Raw genomic sequence first — 21,636 nt, forward strand, 5'->3', positions numbered from 1 at the left:
TTCTGTCTTTCACTGTTAGAATGTACATATGATTAAAATTATAGATCGTTGCATTCTTTGTAAGTGGGCAAACCTGCAAAATCAGCAAGGGGTCAAATACTTATTTCCCCCACTGTATGTGTAAAGAGAACACCCATGTGCCTGCAACTGTACCGTAACAGCTATCTAAAAGCCACCTCAATAATCAGACATGCAAATGATTAAGAGGTGGTAATTTTACTACAGCACATATAATCTGCATTTCATTAGGGTTGAATACACCCGCATTTAAGCAATCTTGGAGAAATTGCTTAGAGTTCCCATGGGAATGATTATATCTTTTCAACATTACACTGTCCACACTCCAATATTCCACTGCTTGACGTTAATATCTTCAACTGGGATTTATGTAAACTATAAATTATTTCATGCACAAGCACATTGTCATACCTACACACTGACATTGAGACACACTGAAACACAAAGACATACCTATACACAAACAAACAAACATTGATATTCATATACACAAAATTGCCCTCCCGCTGTTCTTAGAATTCACAATTTTCAGATTTGTTTCCCCTCTAGGATTTCCAGGGAATAATCCATTCTTATTGTTTACTCAGCTCATGTGTAGACAGTAGGATATCAGAATCGTATCTCCAGATAACTGTAGTGTAATTGACATTCATGGCATTGTCTCCGCCTGTGTACCGTGTGTAAGCATCTTTTCCACATCTAATCTGCTTTTGCTGTCTTAGCTGAAATTGGGAGCACAAGGGGGAGAAAAAGCGTTAAGTGAGATCGCTGAGATATTCTACTGTGTGCAGTATCTGTACGGCCACAAGAGGGTGCCGTGGTAGATAAATTGACCCCTGGCAAAGTCTACAAATCAAAACCACCCTGTATGAGAGGCATCAACAGTAGTGTCAGTTACCTCAGTCATTTTTGGCCTCTCTCTCTTTGTCCAACTTTGGCTCTTCTCCTCTCTGCTTCTTCATAGAGCTTCCTGGCCCTCCTACCAACATGGCAATTTCCAACATCGGCCCACGCTCTGTTACCCTGCAGTTCAAACCTGGCTATGATGGCAAAACTTCCATTTCCCGTTGGCAGGTGGAGGCCCAGGTGAACCAGATTTAATCCAGAGCTGAAGTTCCAATTTCCTCAGTCATGTGTCATTGCCTTTGGAGTAATCTTTCTTTTATTGGACTGTGTCATGATATTGACACAAATGTGATTTCAAGATTGAATACAGATTTACTTCTTTATATAGAGAGGCTGATAGCGCTTGCGTGCACCGGTGCTCATTGTGGTGTCTACTGTATATTTCATGCTCTCTATTGTCTTGGTCCCAGGTGGGTGTGGTAGGAGAAAATGAGGACTGGGTGACGGTTCACCAGGTGTCCAACGAACCTGAGGCTCGTTCCTTAGAGGTGCCAGGTCTCAACCCGTACACCTTCTACAGGTAGCCTACTGTGTGTTTTGGTTAACAAAAAACATTTAATTGAATAAATTGGCCCAGATGAGCCTAGGTGTGAAATTTTAATCAAAACTCCCAGCCAGGCACCCTACAAATAAAATAAATTTAATCTTTTACAAAGTTACATGTACAAATGTACACAAAGGATAATAGCAATGAACATAGAGAAGTACACATCTAGCTCAGCATACATTGTCCTTTAGCAGAACATAAAATTTTGATCTGCTGTCACTGTAATGTTGCAGTACATGCATATGTATCATGGTGCATTACTGTCGTAATAGAACTGTCTAATTAGGGATGACCCTCCTCATGATTTTATCCAGTACTATGTAATGATAGATAATAAGGAAAGGGAGCATGAGATTCATTTTCCCCCTAATTTCAGCACATCACTGGAGCTATGTCTTATTCTCTATTCCTCTGATAAACATACAAGAGTGTGGTTTTAAAATTATTTTTGCAATGAGCTAATGAATATTTCACTGAACCAATTCCTAGACCAACAACAGCTATAGTTCTCATCATTCCAACATCAGTGTCGATTAGAGCTCACGTTAGATCAGAATTTAGTTTTTTTGTATATTCAGGCTGTAACACAAATAAGCCCTCCAGTCATATTCATGCTGCAGTTCAAATGCAGTAAGCCTCATGTAAGAGGATGCACACTGCACGTACTGCAAGGATGCTGCGAGTTCATTTCAAGTTGCCAGATTCTGAGCTGTGATTTCATTTCAAATGAAACCATCCTTTTGCAGAAGTATCATTATAATGTTTTAACTCCAAACACTAGGTTCCGTATGCGTCAGGTGAACATAGTGGGCGTCAGTCCTGCCAGCCAGCCCTCCAGGAAGATCCAGACCCTGCCAGCTCCTCCTGACATGGCCCCCGCCAATGTCACCCTGCGCACTGCTAGCGAAACCAGCCTCTGGTTACGATGGATGGTAAGTAGGAATCTGCTGCCCATGTGCATACTGCCGTTGAGTTAGCCATCACATTGTGTAATCATGATGTTACACAATAAGAAGAACGTCCTCAATCTAAGGAGCCTGGCTTGTTTTGACCCACTTTTTCTCTCCATCCCTCTTCTCAATGTTCATACCAGCCTTTGCCTGAATGGGAATATAACGGGAACGCAGAGCAGGTGGGCTACAGGGTCCAGTACTCCCGTGCAGGCTCACAGGGTCGGGGGCTGATCCACGTCATTTCTGACCGTTTGGAAAGAGAGTTTACTATCGAGGACCTGGAAGAGTGGACAGAGTACGAGGTCAGGGTCCAGGCTGTCAATGGCATCGGGATGGGGCCCTGGAGCCAGCCAGTCAGAGGCAGGACAAGGGAGTCTGGTGGGTTAGCACGATATCTGTCATCTTCAGTGAAAACCACTGGTTTTCTGATGCAACATCAGATGATCAATTATCCTAGAGTAATAGCAAACTGCACGGCAGTACTAGAAAAACAACGTAGGTGTTTGTTCTACACCTAAAAAAAGCGCACCACAACACAGACATTCCTTTACACTAACCCTATTTTAATTGATTTTTTGAATAATGAAAGCACCCTGATTGCTCTTCTAATACAAAATTTTTTTGCAATATCTACATTATTATTGATATTAGAAGTAACAAACACTTTTACACTGTCATATATTAAATGTATGTGTGAGGAGACTGTTTCATAGTCTTTTTAGCAGCCCACCACTATTTAAGCAAAAACACTTTTCCCTCCTGCTTTCACACTGCCCACCAGACATTGGATAATAAGGAATGGAAGGAGTGAAGGAAGTCTGAGGAAATTGAGAACACATGGACTCGAATGTGGCATTCCTGTGCTCTCTTTTTCCACTCACTCCAGCAAATTCTTAGGAATCAGCGCATTATGTCCAGGGATGAGTGCCAAGGAATAGAAAAGACCTATTCCTGGGTCTTATTTTGTTCAGCGGGCCTGGAGTGTATACCAGGATATCAGAGCCCATGTGCAAACAAATAAATACATATATACACAGGGAGCCTGACATAACATGACATGACTTAATTTTTGACAATATGGCAAACAATGGAGTATTCATGCATGATGTTTTCGCCTATCTGCTCTCTTTGTTCTCCAGTCCCCTCCTGTGGACCCACCAACGTGTCTGCCTTCGCTACCACCTCTAGCAGTATCTTGGTGCGCTGGTTTGAAGTTCCTGAGCCAGACAGAAATGGTCTCATTCTGGGCTACAAGGTTTGTTTTTGCTTTTTATTTTTTACAATTATTTCCTATTTATTTACAGAGAAGTCAAATACTTCTAATTAGTTTTTAGAAATGTCATTTATTTTTAGGCAGCACACAAAGCAGCAGGGTGACAGTATGTGAGGCCATTTCTTCTACTTAAATTTACAAATTCAATTTTCCACAAATTCTAAGTTTCTCCTGTCTCCTCACTGGATCAGGTGGTGTACAAAGAGAAGGACTTTGACAGCGCAGTTCACTTCTGGACAGTGGAGGGGAACGCCACGCACAGTGTCCAGCTGACTGGTCTGGGGAAATATGTGCTGTATGAGATCCAGGTTCTGGCTTTCACGCGGATTGGAGATGGGCGGCCCAGTTCTCCACCCATCCTGGAGAGGACTTTGGATGATGGTACATTGAGTATTACAGTTAAAAAGCAGTATAATATTGTCACTTGATAGTGGGGCTATAGCAATAATTTTCTCCTAATGACTCCTATGAAAGATTTAAACCTATTTTTTATTTTTCCAGTCCAAGAGCATTAATAAGTCATGGCTTTATGGAAAGTAGATTTTTGTTTTATGTTGGTGACCTTTGTGCTTTTTGGAGAAATTTACAGTATGTTCTTCACCTTCATTTTCTTCCCCTTAAATGGTGAAAAGGCAAGTTGGGGATATATCTTTAGTTTTATGTGATTTTTTGGAGGGGGTCACCAAATTGGAATTTTGGAATTGTGAGTAACTCAGAGTTGTCAAAGCATTATTTATTATGTCTGTTGCTTTCCTGCAGTGCCAGGACCTCCTGTGGGTATCCTATTTCCTGAAGTGCGAACCACCTCAGTCCGGCTGATTTGGCAGTCCCCCTCACAGCCCAATGGCATTATACTTGGTTAGTAACATCCTTTTCTGTTGCTTTTATGGGAAAATGTTGTTTTATTTCTTATATCTTCGTCATCTTAGTCTGGAAATGTTTGTATATTTTGCAGTAGCACTAGTAAATGACCTGGAAACTACAAAATATTGCACGAATCGACTTCTTTAATGATTTATTGTAGCGTCTGGCCCACATGTGCAGTTCCTGATGACTCTAAAAATAATGTTTTTCCTTAACAATATAAAGTCTTGTTATTTTGCAGCATTGCTGTAAAGGGAGTTGGATTCTCTTGTAACCTAATTGGAGATTTCCTTGTGAGCGTTTGATTCATTATACATCTGTCAGATAATTTATTTTAAACTGTTCGGTATGACAGACCCACACAGTAGCATGCAGGAGCAGATGCTAATGGAATAATTTCAGAAGAGACAAAGCTGCTTGTTGCACAGTTTGCTTTTCCTTGTTAGGAAAACTAACACAAACAACAAATGCTTCAAATACCTAAAATACATTTTTCAGCCTAGATTGAATGTGCCATTGAGCTCCTTATGATACCTCCAATAAGATTGGTTTGTCTCCCGTATCTCTCCAGCCTACCAGATCACATACCACCTCAACTCCACCAATAGCAACACAGCCACAGTGGACGTGCTGAGCCCCAGCGCTCGTCAGTACACAGTGACCAGCCTCAAGCCAGAGTCCGTCTATGTGTTCCGCATCACAGCGCAGACGAGGAAGGGCTGGGGCGAGGCTGCTGAAGCACTGGTGGTCACAACGGAGAAAAGAGGTAACCATAATTAATTAAATGTGTGGTGTATTATAATAATAAAATATTAGAGGGCTGGATGTCTGGCAGCAATAATTTGAATGCCCATGGAAAAAAACAATTGTTGTCTTGAATGGTGTTTTGGAAAGTGAAGTGGTATACTGCAAACACAGTTACAGTGGTAAGCATCATTCTGAGAGAAGACACAACTGTACGATCTGAGTAATGACACAACTTGTAGAGAGCTGTGGTAAGCCTTCTTTTGGACTCAGTTCATTTCCAGTTAACAGTCCAGTTAGCAGATGTGTTTTCTAAAGGAGTGTTTGTGCCCTGTGGGTGTTTATCAGAAGCGCTCTGATGCAGTCCTGAGATCAAATCAGTCCATCTGCTTCCCTCAAGGCATGTTGCATATTGTTTATTCTGCAACTTTCATTTCTGTGCTACTTTTCATTCATTAGAATCTCACTTTTTTTCTTTTCTTTGCAGCGTAGCACATGCAAATGTGAGCAAGCAAAAAGTGTTTTTCTTTCCCAAAACCATTTATAAGATCTCCATTCTTCCATGTATTCCTCCTCCCATCATCCATTTCCCACCCATTCCCTCAATCCTTTGATCCCACTCACCTAAACTAACTGTTACCTCTTTCCTTATCTACACCTTCTGTCTGTGTGTCCATTCTTCCAGCTCGTCCCCAGCCCACCAGCCGTCCCATGGTTCCTCAGAAAGAAGTTCAGGCCCGCCATGTTTTACTGTCGTGGGAGCCGGGCAGCGACGGCCTGTCCCCTGTGCGTTACTACACGGTGCAGCTCAGAGAGCTTCCTGAGAGCAACTGGACAGTCCACTCTGCCTCTGTCAACCACGAGGCCACCTCCTACGTAGTATCTAGGTAGAGACTATGTTCTACTTTTTGGGGGTGGATTTTTATTTAGAACATTTCATCCTCTGTGTTACAACAAAGAAATTCAGTAAATGCAGCTGTCAGCTTTAAGCTTGGTTTGGTTGAAATTTGTGCCTCGTAGTTTCCCTGAAAAACTTGTAGTGCCCACAGTGAGACTACATTTCTCCTTTAGTTGCTTTAAAGGTTTAAGATCCAGTGCAGTCGTTTATTTTCAAGATTGATAGGCTTCCCTGTGCTTCCATCCCAAAGGCTGAAGCCCTTCACATCCTACCAGTTCAGAGTAAAAGCCACCAATGACATAGGGGACAGCGAGTACAGCGAGGAAAGTGAAGCGATCACGACTCTACAGGATGGTAAGAGTGGCATGATGTGAAAACATCCTTATTCAGAGTGTAAATAGTTGATTAGAGAATTGGCTTGATCTTAGAGGAATGGTTTTTCATTTTTGGAAATATGCTTATTCACTTTCTTGCTGAGAGTTAGATTGGAAGATCGATACCACTCTGTCTGTATGGTAAACACAAGGCTACAGATGGCAGCCGGTTAGCTTAGCTAAGCAAAAAGATTGGGAAAAGGAGGTAACAGCTAATTTGTCTCTCTGAAACTAACAAAATCTGCTTACCAGCACATCTAAAGCTCACATATATGTAATTTGATTAATCTGTCAAAGTGTAAAAAAACAACATTTTGTGTTTCCATTGGGTTTTCCTGGCAACTTCAGTGTTGACAAGACTTCAGGAAGTCATTGCGCCCAAGAAATAGTCCTGCACACAACAGTGAATAAATCTTATTTCCCAGAATTTATAATAACTATGAAAAGAGTGTAATGTCTGCATAAATGAGCCTATTGTTGTAATGCAGAAACTACAGGCAAAGGCAGCAGGTGATGTCATGAGTGCACCATCTGCGGTTACCATGAGACAAGAGGGCAGTACTAAAACCTTGGTGTTTGCCCAGTGGTGCTCTAACCAACTAAAGAAATGTTTTGTCTACAAATATTTCTAACTGCTATTTCTGATTCATCTGTCAATGGCTTTTCTGTGTTAGCTATTGTGTGTTTATGCTCCATGAATGCCACTGCACATGGATAGATTTGTCATCTTGAATTGTGCACATTTTCAGCTCAATTTAGCTCATTAATCTCGCTTTTATTGCCTCAGCGCCAGACGAAGCACCCACAATTCTCTCTGTCACGCCGCACACAACAACATCAGTGCTGATCCGATGGCAGGTAAGAGGAGACAGTAAAACTGTTTTTGTTTTATGTTTTCATTGTTTGCAAAATCCATGAAAGTCTGAGAAAGTGGCCTCTAATGAGAGACCATGACAGTTCATAGAGTATGCTTATACTTAAAGACTGGCTGCTACACATTTTTACATACACCCTCTACTGTGTGTGTCAAACAAAAAGCACCCTCTCTCACACTCACACCTGAATTAACAGGTCATAAAGAGGAAAACAGGAGGCGCCAAGCCACAATTTCACTTTTATGGAGAAGACTTGTAGAGTTTATAAGGAGACAGAGGTACTTGTTTTCTCTCTGTGCTGCTACCCTCTGGCCCTGCTCTCTCATGTTCAGTCATGGGGGATTTCTCCATGTGACTCACCTTTGGATGAGCTCAGTCTGAGTGGAGATTTTTTGTGTTTCATTTACTGTAAGTCTCGTCAATGATGGTAAGTTAGAGACAAAAAAAAAGGGTTATGAAGTGGAGGTTTTACAGTGAAGAAACTAGTGAAAATTAGGGATTTATGTGACCTCATTAAAACTGAAAAACTGGATCACGTGCACTATTCTCAGCTATCTGTGGGCCTCAGGTCTGTCACATTAAACCTTAATTCCCCATCTTTTCCCACTCCCCAATCTTATAGCCCCCCTCTGAGGAGAAGATCAATGGAATTTTATTGGGCTTTCGGATTCGATATCGCGAGCTGATGTATGACCGTCTCCGCAGTTACTCTGTTCATGCCATCAACAGTGCATCCTCCTGGGCCGAGGCAAATGGTGAGGAATTACTGCAGCTAACATGACAAATTGTTGTATTCTACCACCTACGCTGTTGGTTCCTTACACAAATACATTTTGTAGTGTAACATTTTCATTTAGAAAAACTGTTGGTATGTTGCATTTGTTGTAGTTGTTGTAGTTATTTCCATGAGAGGAAACCTTTCACACAGGCGTGTTCTGTTCTCAAGATCTCCACACTGGTCTTGACACTTCACAGCAAAACATTTCATCTTGTGATCAGTAGCTATCAGCTGCAAGCTATTATTAGGTTTACTCAGGTGCCGCTCTGTTTCATCTTCTCCGTGTAACTTAGCCCATAATTTCACTCTCGTTGTATCAGTCAGTAAGAGCTATGATTACTGTAATTGTGTGGGGGTTTTATGCCAACAGTGATAGCCTTTTTAACAACAGAAAAAGTAGACATTGGACACTGATACTGTTGACTCTCCGCTACCTCCCTCTCATTGTACCTTTTTTTATCACTTCTTCTTTCTACCTCTCCACCGCAGCCCCCTACAGTATCCGAAATCTAAGTGATTCAACCCTGACCCAGTACGAGTTGGACAGTAAGTTTAGTTATGTCTCTGTCTCACAAAAACACCTTTTACTCAGTGATTCAGTCTCCAAACAAATGAGGTTTAAAAGAAGCTATCTTATTGTTGGATCCCACCATAGGTCTGAAGTAGCCTGCTGCCTTGAATAGTGATAAAAAAGCAGAGTGTTAAGCAAATTAACACAACATTTGGCTACTTATATTCAACAAACAGTCTCAGTGAGGCTGATGGAAGCCCTCCGTCTACAGAAATCCTTGGACACTGAGTACACAAGCCTGCATAGTCCAACATACTCCTTGGTTTGCACATGTCCACTTATTTGGATAAGCACTACAAAAGCAGATGGACACATATTTCTCCTGTAGCGCTGTAATTATTTACAGCAGAAAATCAGTGTTCAATTCCCCATAACACTGTTGTGTGGGTGGGAGAGACACAAGTGAGGGATCATATCATTATTGCACTATGCTGTTTTACCAATAGTTTTAGGCTCCTGGAGGTAGGCGCAGAGATGTGGGATGGTGGGTGTTTCAAATTGGGAGCAAATGGACATTAAACTTGAAAAGTGCAAGTCACTATTTGATGTTAAATATAATGCCTAACTTTATACCCCTGGTTGTTTACTTCTACTGCAGAGCTCAGTAAACACAAGCGCTATGAGATACGCATGAGTGTATACAACACTGTGGGAGAGGGGCCAACCAGCCCGCCACAGGAGGTGTTTGTGGGAGAAGCAGGTATGTACGCATCCTGTCATTTCATTCAACACGGACTCGAGTGCAAAAAATATTTGACCAACCTCAATACAAGTGGATTAGGCTTTTCCATACAGCAGTTGCTCCTGACTATCTGTGTGTTTCATGGTTAATGTGTGTGATGGCTTTCAACAGTGCCTACAGCCCCACCCCAGAATGTGGCCATTCAGTCTGCGACAGCCACACAGCTGGATGTGACATGGGACCCTCCCCCTGTGGACGCACAGAATGGAGACATCCAGGGCTACAAGGTCAAAGTCATACTTTTCTTAAACTCTCCAGAAAGTGCCACATTGGGCTTACTTCTCAGTAAAGCAACAACATCATTTTCTGCTTTTATCATTATCTAACCATTTACATGTTTTTATGGTTCACAAGGGAATGCATCTATTTGATGTTAATCACCATTAAATGCACATTTTTACACTTGTTCACGGTTTTCCAGAGGGGCTTTCAATGAAAGGGTTTAGTCTGTTGCTCAAGAAAACATTTACAGGGAATAAAATTAAATTGCTTTCCCTTCAGGGAGTTTGAAGTGGGAGTTTTATGGAAGCAGAAGTTGTTGTATTCCCCAAACAGCAACTGTAGACATACATTAATATTTATTCATGCCTCGCTTAATCCATGTAGGTTTACTTTTGGGAGTTCCAGCGTAAGAATGAGACAGAGAGGCTGCGGACCTTGTTCATGCCTGAAGGAGGCGTGAAGCTGAAGAACCTCACTGGTTACACCACCTACATGATCAGTGTAGCCCCTTTCAATGCAGCTGGGGACGGACCCCGCAGCCCACCGACGAGAGGACGCACTCAGCAAGCAGGTATGTCTAACCACCAGATACCACAGAATATGCAAATTTGTTATTCACCATGAATGAGCACAACAGTCACAACTACTGTGATCAAGCAATATAGTAAAACAAATATTTCTGTATGTAATGAATGAACACATGATGGAGAGGTACAGAGAAAAAGAAGACAAGCTGAAGATAAATGAGGTAACAGGATGACTAAAGCAGATAAATTACAGCACGTACAGCCATGTTCATTCATTTGTCATATTTGTGTGCTGGTGGTGGTGCTGATGTTAGTGTAGAGAACCCTGAGAATTTTCTCAAAGTGGGTGAGTCAACCATGAGGAAAGAATTTGTTGTGAAGATGATGCTAATCGTTGCTGTCAGCATGCCAAACGATGTTAGCGGAACCACACACAGCATAAGTTCCTAATCAGCAAACCCACTCTGAACTCATTTGCTGAATCTCCTGTTTTGTCTCAAAAGTAGATGGTATGAAAATTCTGTAAGCAGGCTTTCTGTCCGCCCCTAAACTTTCTCTTTCTTTCTTTGTTAATCCCCTGTGTAAAAGAAGCCATTTTTTCAATTTTGGTGCATTTAAATATTGTAAGTTGGCCCAGTAAAAAGGGAAAAAAAGGTGTTCACAGCTTCTTGGTTTCCTCTCATGGGTCACTGTCATGAGAGGAGGAAGCAGATGACAAGCTGGATGGGGGAGGAGGGAGGAGCACAGTGTAGATAGTTATCCCTTCTTTTGAAAAAGACAAAGGGGCTTTGTCTTCTCGTCTTGCTTGACAAGTTTTCAGTAAGTTGCAGCAGCAGCAGTTCTGACCTGCAGATATAGACTTTGCTAAGAGAAAAGCAATCACTTTCTCAAATTTGCCAAACACAAATAAAAGAGCAGTTGTACAAAAGAAAGAAAGAAAGAAAGAAAAGAAAACTCATAGCCTCTAGTTAATGTAGATTTTAATATTTCCACAGGCATTATGTTGTTTGCATATGGAGTGACCTTAACAAGTTTTCTTGTTCAGGTTATCGCAGGCGAGTTAAGAGCCAGTCCCACGAGGTGTTTTACATCCACCTAAAAAATTTAATTAACAGATTAAGCTAAATTAATTAACAATTTGATTTAAAGTATTCACATATATAACTCACAAATATAAATCTGGGACCTTTGTCATATGGGTATCTTTTAGTTTAAACTTTATTATTGGCGCTGCAATGAGCCCTGTCTTTCACAAACACATTTTAGTTTGCATGGCCTCCCACACACGTTTGCACAATGTTTTTTTCTGCCATATGTCCAAAGAGTTGTCAATGAAAAACCTCCAAAATCTCTTAGTCATATCTAGTTGATTGATTGTTTCCAATGCGTCTTGTGACCTTTGAACTCTGCATGTTCCAGCTCCCAGTGCTCCCAGCTTTATCCACTTCAGTGAGCTTACCACCACCTCGGTCAATGTGTCCTGGGGTGAGCCCACCTTCCCTAATGGCATAATTGAGGGCTACCGTCTGGTCTATGAACCCTGCACACCTGTAGAAGGTAAGGTCTCATCCTTACCCATTATACTTTACTCTGCTTAAAATGGTTACAAAAGCTTCATGCGCACTACAAGATATTTTAGGATTATAAATTAAAATGTTTGTTTTGATCAGTTTAATCCAACCTGATCAAGATCTTGTGGTGTGCATCTGTCTGTCTCAGGCCATAAGCTAATCATCACCTTGACCACAGCTTGTATGTCATTGCAACGTTTTACATATCTTCTGCTATCATTACAAATGATAGCTGAGTACAGTGCCAAAATCCAAACGTATTTCCCACTACTAATTCCATTACTGCGTGCGTGTGTGTGTGTGTTTTCCTGTGTTGAGTGTGCTCCCACATTGCCTGGCCTGTGTAAGACCTGCTCTAAATGTGGTTTGTTTGTCTAGAGTCCTCAGTGGCCTGTGCCGACTGTCTTCACTCCCCCTCCCCCCCAGGCGTCAGTAAGACAGTGACAGTGGACGTGAAGGGGAGCGGCCCCCTCTGGTTGAAGCTCAAAGACCTGGCTGACGGCATCACCTACAACTTCCGCATCCGGGCCAAGACCTTCATCTATGGGCCAGAGGTGGAGGCCAACATCACCACCGGCCCGGGAGAAGGTAGTGGCCGTAATGTTTGTTGATGAAAATTCAAATGTTTTTAATTCTTCATTTTAAATGCCCTTTAATACTCTTCCTCAGGAGCCCCTGGACCCCCTGGAGAGCCCTTTATCACACGCTATGGTTCGGCCCTGACCATCCACTGGACCAGCGGGGACCCAGGACGTGCTCCCATCACGCGCTACGTGATCGAGGCCAGACCTTCAGGTGTGTGCCTCAGCTGCATAAAGACATGTCCTGATGATCACCACTTGAGTCATGAATTTGTAAACCTCGCCTTATGTAAGCCCCCTTGATAGTTTGATTAAGGAAAGTGCAGTTAAGTGTCAACATCTGCTGCCCCAGTGTCTGTGTCACAGTTTTTTAAATGGGTTATTGATCGTGGCACTGCAGTTGAGACAATTGGCATCCAGTTTCAGTTGTGATTGACAGGCCCCGGCAGGGCTAAGATGGTGATGAATGGTGGGTGACTCACAGGAAAGGATGTATTTCACCACTTTTAAATGAAAATTGAGGCGGGTGCTTAGTTCTACATTTTAAGGAGGATTAGTAGCACGGCTGATGAAAATATATAGCATAGATTAATGCGCAGTGGGTGACGAAGATGGTTTAAAGCAACCTCATATACACACACACCTCCCCTCCCCCTCATGTTCTCTTATCCATATGCCAAGGGCCATAACTCTCTGCAGTATCATATAACTGGGTGACTTGTCTTTGTCTTCAAATCAAATTACACACGCTTTTCTAACTTTTGCGGAAGTTCAGCAATATGACAGATGAACTCTGGTGCTTGTTTATGTTTGCATACCCCATTAAAAGAGTCAAACTTACATTGATGTTTACAAGCAGCGATGTGTAATAAATGGTCTCTGGCAGGATTTCCAAAGTAACAGCAAGCCGTCTAACATTTGAAATATGGCTGCACCACTTTTAATGATGTAGATTTGGTCGCTGTAAATTTTATGGGAGCAGTGAAATTGATGGATTATGTAATATTTGTAGGAATTATGAATTATACTGGGAGCTGCCAGCCAGACCGGAGCCTTATATCAAACAAACAACAAAGACATATTGACATAGTTCAAATGAACGTTTCACTGTCCTCTGACCCATACTCACTCAAAATGATAACTTAAACTCCATTACAGATGAGGGATTGTGGGATATCCTAATCAAGGACATCCCCAAGGAAGTGACATCACACACATTCAATATGGATATCCTGAAGCAAGGGGTCAGTTACGACTTCCGGGTAATTGGAGTGAATGACTATGGCTATGGCTCCCCAAGTCTGCCCTCCCCTTCTATATCTGGTGAGCTTTCATGTATTTGTTGATAGAAATTTGAATTATATTCATTTGTAGACTTGCAAATCAAATCACCTGAGGTTATTTAGACATTACAGAGTTATAGCAAGTCATTTTTAACAACCTTGAAATTCAAATTTTCTGTGTTTTGTCCAGCCCAAAAAGTGGCTCCCTTCTATGAGGAGTGGTGGTTCCTGGTTGTGGTGGCTTTGGTGGGGCTCATCTTTATCCTCCTGCTGGTTTTCATCCTCATTATCAGAGGACAGAGCAAAAAGTATGCCAAGAAGTCTGAATCAGGTGAGTGCACACAATTTCACAATGAAATGGAGCATTTAACTGTAATGGAAGCCTTGTACATTGCCTCTAACCCAGTGGCATGGAGGGCCAAGAATCTGATGACTGGTTCTTATGAAAGAGTAACACTTTCAAAAGGGATTTTATGATTTGCAGTTTTAAAATACTGAGCAGTGCTAGCTAACTTTTTGAGAGTGGTATATTTTGAATTTTGAATGAATCAGATAATTGACTGAGTAGCAGCTGGACAAAAAGGCAGAGGCGAAAAGGAGGGAGGCAGGAGTAGGGGGGCATACTTGTCCATTCAGTGCAGCTCTGACATCAGCGGGTATTTCTCTCAGCTCAGCACTTCTGCCATGGCTGTTTAGCTGCCAGGCAGCGGAGGGGAGGAGGTCCCTGCGGGTCACTGCCCATCTTTCTGACTGACAGAGGGAAAACAAGAGGTTCCTTCTCACTCCAACACAAAGACGCTCTCAAAGCCTCCATATTCCCCTCTAGGAATCTGGCCCAGGCCACTGGACCTACCCAGTGTTTTTTTCTTTTTCTGTGTGTTTGCGTAACCACCAATTGACCTCAAGTAGCCCTGGAGCAACCACGGAGGTCCTGGCCTTCCCCATAAGTCTTAGGATGACTTAAAGTGTTTTTAACCTGTAACATGGCGAGCAACAGCCCCTCCAAACATTAATCTACTGTAGAGCAGCATGGCAAGCCTGTCACTCTCAGTTTATAGTGTTAGCTGTTTGATTAATCATGAGGGACACTTGGAGTCGATGCAAAATAGTTGTGTTATTGCCCATTCATGTGTGATCCACAGAGAGTGTTTACACAGAGAGGCACCCTCATTTATCACATTCTGAAGTATTTTGTACATGAGTTTGCGGACACACGTGTGATTTGTAATCATGACTTTGTGATGTTATATTCTATAGGGAATACCATTACATAACTTTTATCCATTCTGTGTTTAATATATTGTATAACACAACCAGGAAACATTTTATTGTGGTCCATTTCTGTGGTTTATTTGAAATCTGAAGCTTCAGACGCTTTTATCCAAAGTGACTTACATTTGGGGAACAACATACAAGCATCAACAGAGCATCAAATACAGCACGAGATCTACAACTGACAATGCATACTAGTAAGAGCAGCAATAAATACTAGTAAGAGCTAATAGCACATATCACATCAATGGGGTAAATACATAGGGAAAGAAGAAAGAGTTAACAAAAAAGTGCAATCAATACAAGATAATTGTAGGGAATAGAAGAAGAAGAGCACAGGAAGTGCATGTTAGAGGTGAGGAGTTAGAGGTGTCTTAAGAGTGTTCTCCAAATGTAATAATATTATGTAGTATTTCTGTCTAACATTGGGAAAGGCCTCTTCTATGTGGTTGTATGAGGACCTGCAGTATAATAAGACATAAGACTAGAGACTACCGGCACCTCTAGCACTTACTAATTAACACCCCAGGCTAGCTGTTCCCCCTGTTTCCATTCTTTATGGCGAGCTAAGCTGACCAGCTGCTGGCTCCAGCTACATATTTTGTGGTACTGATCTTTTCATCTAACTCAACAAGAAAGCGCATAAGCATATTTCCCAAAATGATTCACTATTGCTTTAAATCACGAAAATGAGATTACTTGGACTTGACTTACTTGAAACTTAATTAACACTATACACAGATTTAAAAAGAAAATGTACAAATGCCATGTTAATTTAATGGTATTAAGCAACATTACTATTTAATCATTTGTCTACTTTTTATCCTTTGATTCCTAATTTTGTTCACTCACTCGGTCAGTTCCATTCACCCCCTCAGAAACTAACCTGGCTGTCCGTCTGGCCTGTGGTCACACAGTGTCTCTGCATGTGTGTCCAGGTAACAACTCCAACTGTAACGCTCTGACCCACGGAGACATGGTCAGCCTGGATGAAGGCCGTTTTCCTGCTCTGGAGCTCAACAACCGACGGCTTTCTGTTAAAAACTCTTTCTGCCGGAAGAACGGCGTCTACACCAGGTCAGTGATCTATGCACAGGCAGCTTATAAACCAGAAAATTTCAAGTGCAGATGATATTTAAACTAGAAGATTATTTTGAAGCTGAAATGAAATAACCATATGGTAAAATAATTGGGTTATGCATGGAAACTTAACCTCATGCCTGAAAACATTTTCAGCTTTGTGGAAAAAAACACTCTCCTCCTGACAACTTGGACTTAAATCCACTCTGCTTGCTATTTAAAAGCAGCATATAAACTGACTGACTATGGATTCTCTTTTAATGAGCTTCTGTATTTCAGTGAATCCCAGCTGTAAGACGTGCAGCATGCTGAGACCATGACCTTGTTTAAAGCCAATCACGCTGACTGACACGTGCTAAGAGCACTGCGGGGACAGAGTTATACATCCATTTTTAGATCCAACTGTATACCTTGCAATAGACATTAGTACCATTTAGGTAAGAGGTGTATTGGGTTCGGCTGCGGTCATGTTGTAGAGGACAGATGAAAGGATATCATAGCATTCTGTAGTGTTACTGACTGGGTGATATGATTTGGAGGAGACAGGTGCACTCTGATGTTTTGCAGAAAGGAATTAGCCTCCTTTTTGTGTGCACATGCATGCGTCTGTATGTCCATATTGTGGAATGTAAATCTTTTGTGTATGGGAATGTCTGAAATGTGTTTGGGTACATACATTTGTATGTGTGCATATGAGTGTGGCCTTGAAGACAGATCAAAGCAGGCCCAGGTCTTTGAGGAGCTTCCAGTCAGCTTGCTATTATGTCTCGGGCTTGAGGCGGGAGGCTGGGAGCAAAAGAATGCACAGATGTACTTTCAAAATCAGTAGTCTTTGAACTCAGCCCATAGCGGAGGAACCCAAATCCCAACACCTGAGCCAACGATTATAGATTAATGCCACACCTTGATCTCCGGTCTCAGAATACCAAAGACAGGATGAAGTCCTCTGCCTGATACCAGGATCAGAAATCAAACACACTTAATCCCACTGTATTCATTCTAATTCAGAGCTGTGTCGAACAGCAAACACCATTTACGGTTGATTTGGGATGGAGATTTTCTCTGTGTGGAGTTCATTTGTTCACAGTTTAACAAAAGGGCCAATATGCATGACGGTAAATTCAATCGCCATCACAGGGAAGTCGATGCAGTTCACTTTTGGTGTCTGACTACTTAATCTGTCACTACTTAAATTGTCAATATGCCTTTTTAGCACTGAAAGAAGGTTAAAGTGAATGCTAAGTAGAGTAGAATAGTATTTTGAGGTCCTACTTTTTATGTAAGACTTTAGCAGTCCAAATCCACTCTGGCAGCAGATAAACTCCTGTTTTCACACACAGGAGTCCAAATGTTTTTCGAGGTTGAGGTTCAACATCCAGAAGATCCATGTTTTTACTGCTGTTATGACAGACAGGGATGGATTAACGGCATCATTCCTGTGTGGATTTGTATGATTCACTTTCAGTAGTTTGAAACCTACTTTGACACACTGGTTTGGGGTTTAGGAGGAGGTCTTGGTGAAGTAATTCAGTGTAGATTAACATAGTTTTAAACACTCTTGAGTGACAAAGCTCTTGAACACTTCAGACATGTTAATGAGTCCCTACAGGCGATTGTAGCAAGAGGAGAGCCTGATAATGAGTAAAGACCAGGGGCAGATTTGATTTCACCCCCTGTTTCTCATTTCTTACCCGACATACTGCTGACTGAATTTTGGTGCGAGAGGATTAAGTGGACCCATCTCTATCCAAGTGAGAGAGCTGATAAATAATTTACGCCTCACTCAACGGCGTATGAGAGTCAAGGAGAAGAGGAGAAAGTGGGCTGAGCTTCCTCAATGTTTTTAAACAGGCAGTTTATCATAATGTCTCAGTTGGCTCTCAATAGCTTTTTATTCGCATTGGCTCAAGCTCTTTGTTACAAGGGGCTCGCTGCAAGGACTGCTGAGGAATGCAAGTTGGTAAAGGTTACAGTGGAGCCTAATTTGGAGTATAAGTGCAGAAATGAATTCCGAGCTGTGATTAAGACTTTGTTGTAATTTTTTCTGAATCGTACGGCGTCTTAGAAAAATTGTATCTCTGCGGGGAGATTTTACATAAACTATTTTAAAAAGTCATGTCAAACTAACACTCATATAAAGTGTTTATGAAAGGATGTTGGAAAATGTTTTCCAGAGCTGGGTCAAAAATGGCTTGTAAATGCTGTTAATTATTAGTTTTATGTCTCTGTACAAAGACCTAATCTGGCACCGGTTAGATCACTCAAACAGTTCAAAATGTTCAAAAATGTGTTTTACTGCTTAATAGATAGATAATGACTCAATAACTATTAAAAATTATTTTCATTTATTTACTTCTTTATTTATGTCATTACTGCTTTCATAGCCCCTAATTCAGCATGGTGTAACATTTGTAGGTATAATATATATATATATATATATATATATATATATATATATATATATATAAATAATGGTAAAAGACTAGAAGTAAAGATGTATAAAAGTATGTCCATAATACAGTGAAGCCCGGTAAGCGTTTACAACACATTAGGAAACAAAGGGGAGATATCATGAATGACAACATGTATACACCCATCTGCGTGTACGTAGCACAGCTAGCCGATCTTGTTTCAGTATTAGACTGTGACACTTGAGCTCTGTTGAACATCCTCAAACAATCACAGAGATATCACACAAATTAACCAAACTGTGGTACACTGTATATAAATAGCTCTCTCTTGCACATGTTTGACTGTGAATTAACTCTAATCTATCTCAATATAACTCACCGAGTGTAAATGGATTACAGCTTGTTATGTGATTTCCCTGTGGAGTTTACCATTTTGTCCACACCAATCTCATAATACCACCCCTTGTGAAAATGGCTGGAATTTACCCACAATATTTTTGAAATGCTTTCGAAATATATTTATTTGGAAAAATGCAAATGTGGTTTCGACGTGAAAAGCGGCTGTGTGTGTGCGCTGCAGCAGCTCCACTGGCATCGAGTGTCGGCCAACACTATGGCCTGGAAAGTCAACAGGAGTCAGTATGTCCCAGTAGTCTCAGCCAAACCAGCACCAATCAGCAGAAACAGATGGGTGTTTGTTTAGCAGGACCAGGGACAGTGGAAAGTACGGAGGAGCTTAAGGACCAAGAGCTTTTTTTCCTCTCATATTTACTTAAAGAACCCCTGACTAGAGCACACCATTTTAGGAAATGTTTTTCCAGTATTTCATCTTTCTCATTTTGCCCTTATTTTTCCTCGTTCCTGCTTTCTTTCAACTTCTAAGTTCACTCAGCACCTCTCCTCGACCCTATTCTCACTTCACTCTCCCTTGGAAGATCCTCCCTTTGCTCAGTCCCATCACTTAGACTCTTTAAACTTACATCTGAATTACATATTTGATCGCAGCAGTGTGCCACAGACAGTTTAATCCGCACCATCATTCATGTATCATCTAGAGCAAATCTTGCGGCTGCCATTTATTTGATGACCCCTTGAGCGCCGCAGAGTTGAGTTTATAATTTAGTCACAAGGGCCCAGTGGTTTGACATTCCACAGCCCACAGTGTGGACCGAATCAGGGGGAATTATTCATTCCAGGAGAGACTGGCTCTGGGCAGCCATCTGATGAGTGTCCCATGATTCTCATCAAGCTGCACTCCCACACTCACAGACAGTGATATATGTGAACCTGAAATAAAGTACCGTCTCAGATGTTAGTGAGAATGAAGGAGGCCTCAAGTCAGTGCACAGCTTGCTTATGAAAAACTGCTTCAATATGATGGGTTTTATTGGCATAAATTGGGCTATAGTTTCTGTTGGTTATGATAGCATTGTACTCACTAAAGTATTTGCTGAGAGGAACACGGCAACATCAAGTCCAACGGGGCAAGAAACACATGCGCTTAGCGCCCGTTCAGACTGACATCAGGAAATACAAGTTGACCAACAGATCTGTGAATTTGAAGGTTTCACACAAGCCAAAACACTTACACGATAGTTTGTACTAAGAGACTAGTACTTAGAGAAGATTCAGAAACTCTGAATAGTTGTTATGGCACCAACTATTTTATCTTTTGCTGCAACATTTACAACACATACAGCAGAATTACAGCATGTTGCAAAGTTATCTACCAGTATTTGGTTGGCTACTGCAGCACCCCCATTGCGCTGCCAGACTGGTTCCATTCAAATGAATGAGGGGCCTGCATTTGCATTCATGCAGGGCCAAAGTCAGTCTTAACGTGGCTTTAGATCAGACAGACTGTAAACAAGCCAAAATGATTTTAAAGATTGCTTTTTTGGCTTTTATTTCATAGTTGACAGCAGATGTTCAGCAAAGGCTCAGATCACAGAAATTACTCTGATGAGCAAAAACTACAAAAATAACCCACGTTGTAATAAATTGGGATTATCCTTTAAATTTTAAACAGATTTTAAACGGTGATCATGAAATGCCAGAACAATGTAAGGGTCAACAAAAGTCATGGATTAATTAAAGTCATGGATTGTACTCTGATAGTCTGTCTTTATCCTTTGCCCAGGTCTCCCCCTAGGCCCAGTCCAGGCAGTCTTCACTATTCAGATGAGGACGTCAGCACAAAGTACAATGACCTGATCCCAGCAGAAAGCAGCAGCCTGACTGAGAAACCCTCTGAAATCTCAGACTCACAGGTGCAGTAGCAGCTCTTATTTGTTTACACTATATGTTGTATGGTCTCTGTATGTCTGCTATCTGTGTGCATTTAGTGTGTATTTGTTATATGTTTGTACCTGTCTATGTGTGCGCACTGTCATCTCGAATTCCTCAGGAATTCAGCTTTGCATTTCAGCTGTACAGTGTTTTGTGTCCGTTCATACTGTCTTTTCTCTGTTGCCTGCAGAGGTCATAATATATAGCTACAGTATGCAGGATGAGAGATGTATGACTCTGCACACTGGCGGCAAAGCAGTTTTTAGACCAGGCAGTGACCTGTGGAGAATGTCACTCTGCAAACATCCACCTGCGATCCAGGCTACTACACTCAGCACAGCACTTGTTATGTAAGACAGCAAGGGCTGGTGCACGCTGCAAAACTTATTTTAGTGCTATTTATGTATTAGAAGTTGCCTCTCCAGGTTTTGAATCTCTTGAATTTTTAGTCCTTTAAGCAGACACTGTCAGGACTGATAGATGAAAAACAACTATAGCTAGAATGTCTGGCTTGTGGTGTTTGCTATATGCTGAGCCACACTGCTTTTGCCCAGTGAATCTAATCAATAAACTGTGACTTTCTTTCTGTCTCTCTTTATCTTTCCATTGATCAGTCTGCGTTCCACCCACTCCCGTGTCTCTGATTTCCTTACTATTGTCTTTTATTCATTTTGAGTTTTTCGTTTATTCTCCCTTGCTCTTCTATCTGAATTGTTTCATCCTATCTCCTATATGCATATATGTTATTTCTGTTTTTGTTTATGTCACCTCCCTCCCCGGCTTTCTGTGGTTTGGGTGAACCATCTTGCGGTTTGCGGTCTGGTTTTGATCCTACTCAGATGAAAGCGTCGGGGGGG

General features: G+C 41.5%; 1 protein-coding gene across 10 annotated transcripts in view; it reads left to right on the forward strand.

Annotated features, from left to right (window-relative positions):
- Positions 1-21,636, forward strand: part of sdk2b (sidekick cell adhesion molecule 2b) — a 266,687-nt gene that overhangs the window by 238,382 nt on the left and 6,669 nt on the right. For 4 of the 10 annotated variants that reach the window (XM_046069903.1, XM_046069906.1, XM_046069907.1 and 1 more), the window contains 23 exons: positions 983-1,104; positions 1,335-1,444; positions 2,253-2,403; positions 2,565-2,802; positions 3,564-3,679; positions 3,889-4,078; positions 4,457-4,555; positions 5,133-5,327; positions 5,991-6,192; positions 6,454-6,557; positions 7,365-7,435; positions 8,075-8,207; positions 8,720-8,776; positions 9,400-9,501; positions 9,655-9,770; positions 10,150-10,336; positions 11,712-11,849; positions 12,242-12,451; positions 12,533-12,658; positions 13,603-13,767; positions 13,918-14,058; positions 15,917-16,076; positions 20,631-20,760. In XM_046069903.1, coding sequence (XP_045925859.1) covers positions 983-1,104; positions 1,335-1,444; positions 2,253-2,403; positions 2,565-2,802; positions 3,564-3,679; positions 3,889-4,078; positions 4,457-4,555; positions 5,133-5,327; positions 5,991-6,192; positions 6,454-6,557; positions 7,365-7,435; positions 8,075-8,207; positions 8,720-8,776; positions 9,400-9,501; positions 9,655-9,770; positions 10,150-10,336; positions 11,712-11,849; positions 12,242-12,451; positions 12,533-12,658; positions 13,603-13,767; positions 13,918-14,058; positions 15,917-16,076; positions 20,631-20,760 — 3,263 coding nt within the window. Of the gene's footprint in view, positions 1-982; positions 1,105-1,334; positions 1,445-2,252; positions 2,404-2,564; positions 2,803-3,563; positions 3,680-3,888; positions 4,079-4,456; positions 4,556-5,132; positions 5,328-5,990; positions 6,193-6,453; positions 6,558-7,364; positions 7,436-8,074; positions 8,208-8,719; positions 8,777-9,399; positions 9,502-9,654; positions 9,771-10,149; positions 10,337-11,711; positions 11,850-12,241; positions 12,452-12,532; positions 12,659-13,602; positions 13,768-13,917; positions 14,059-15,916; positions 16,077-20,630; positions 20,761-20,969; positions 21,359-21,636 lie in introns of those variants that run through there. The other 6 variants (XM_046069904.1, XM_046069908.1, XR_006828236.1 and 3 more) reach the window with 5 other exon arrangements.

The sequence above is a fragment of the Micropterus dolomieu genome, linkage group LG14 (genome assembly GCF_021292245.1).
Source record: "Micropterus dolomieu isolate WLL.071019.BEF.003 ecotype Adirondacks linkage group LG14, ASM2129224v1, whole genome shotgun sequence".
In the NCBI taxonomy this organism is placed as follows: domain Eukaryota; kingdom Metazoa; phylum Chordata; class Actinopteri; order Centrarchiformes; family Centrarchidae; genus Micropterus; species Micropterus dolomieu.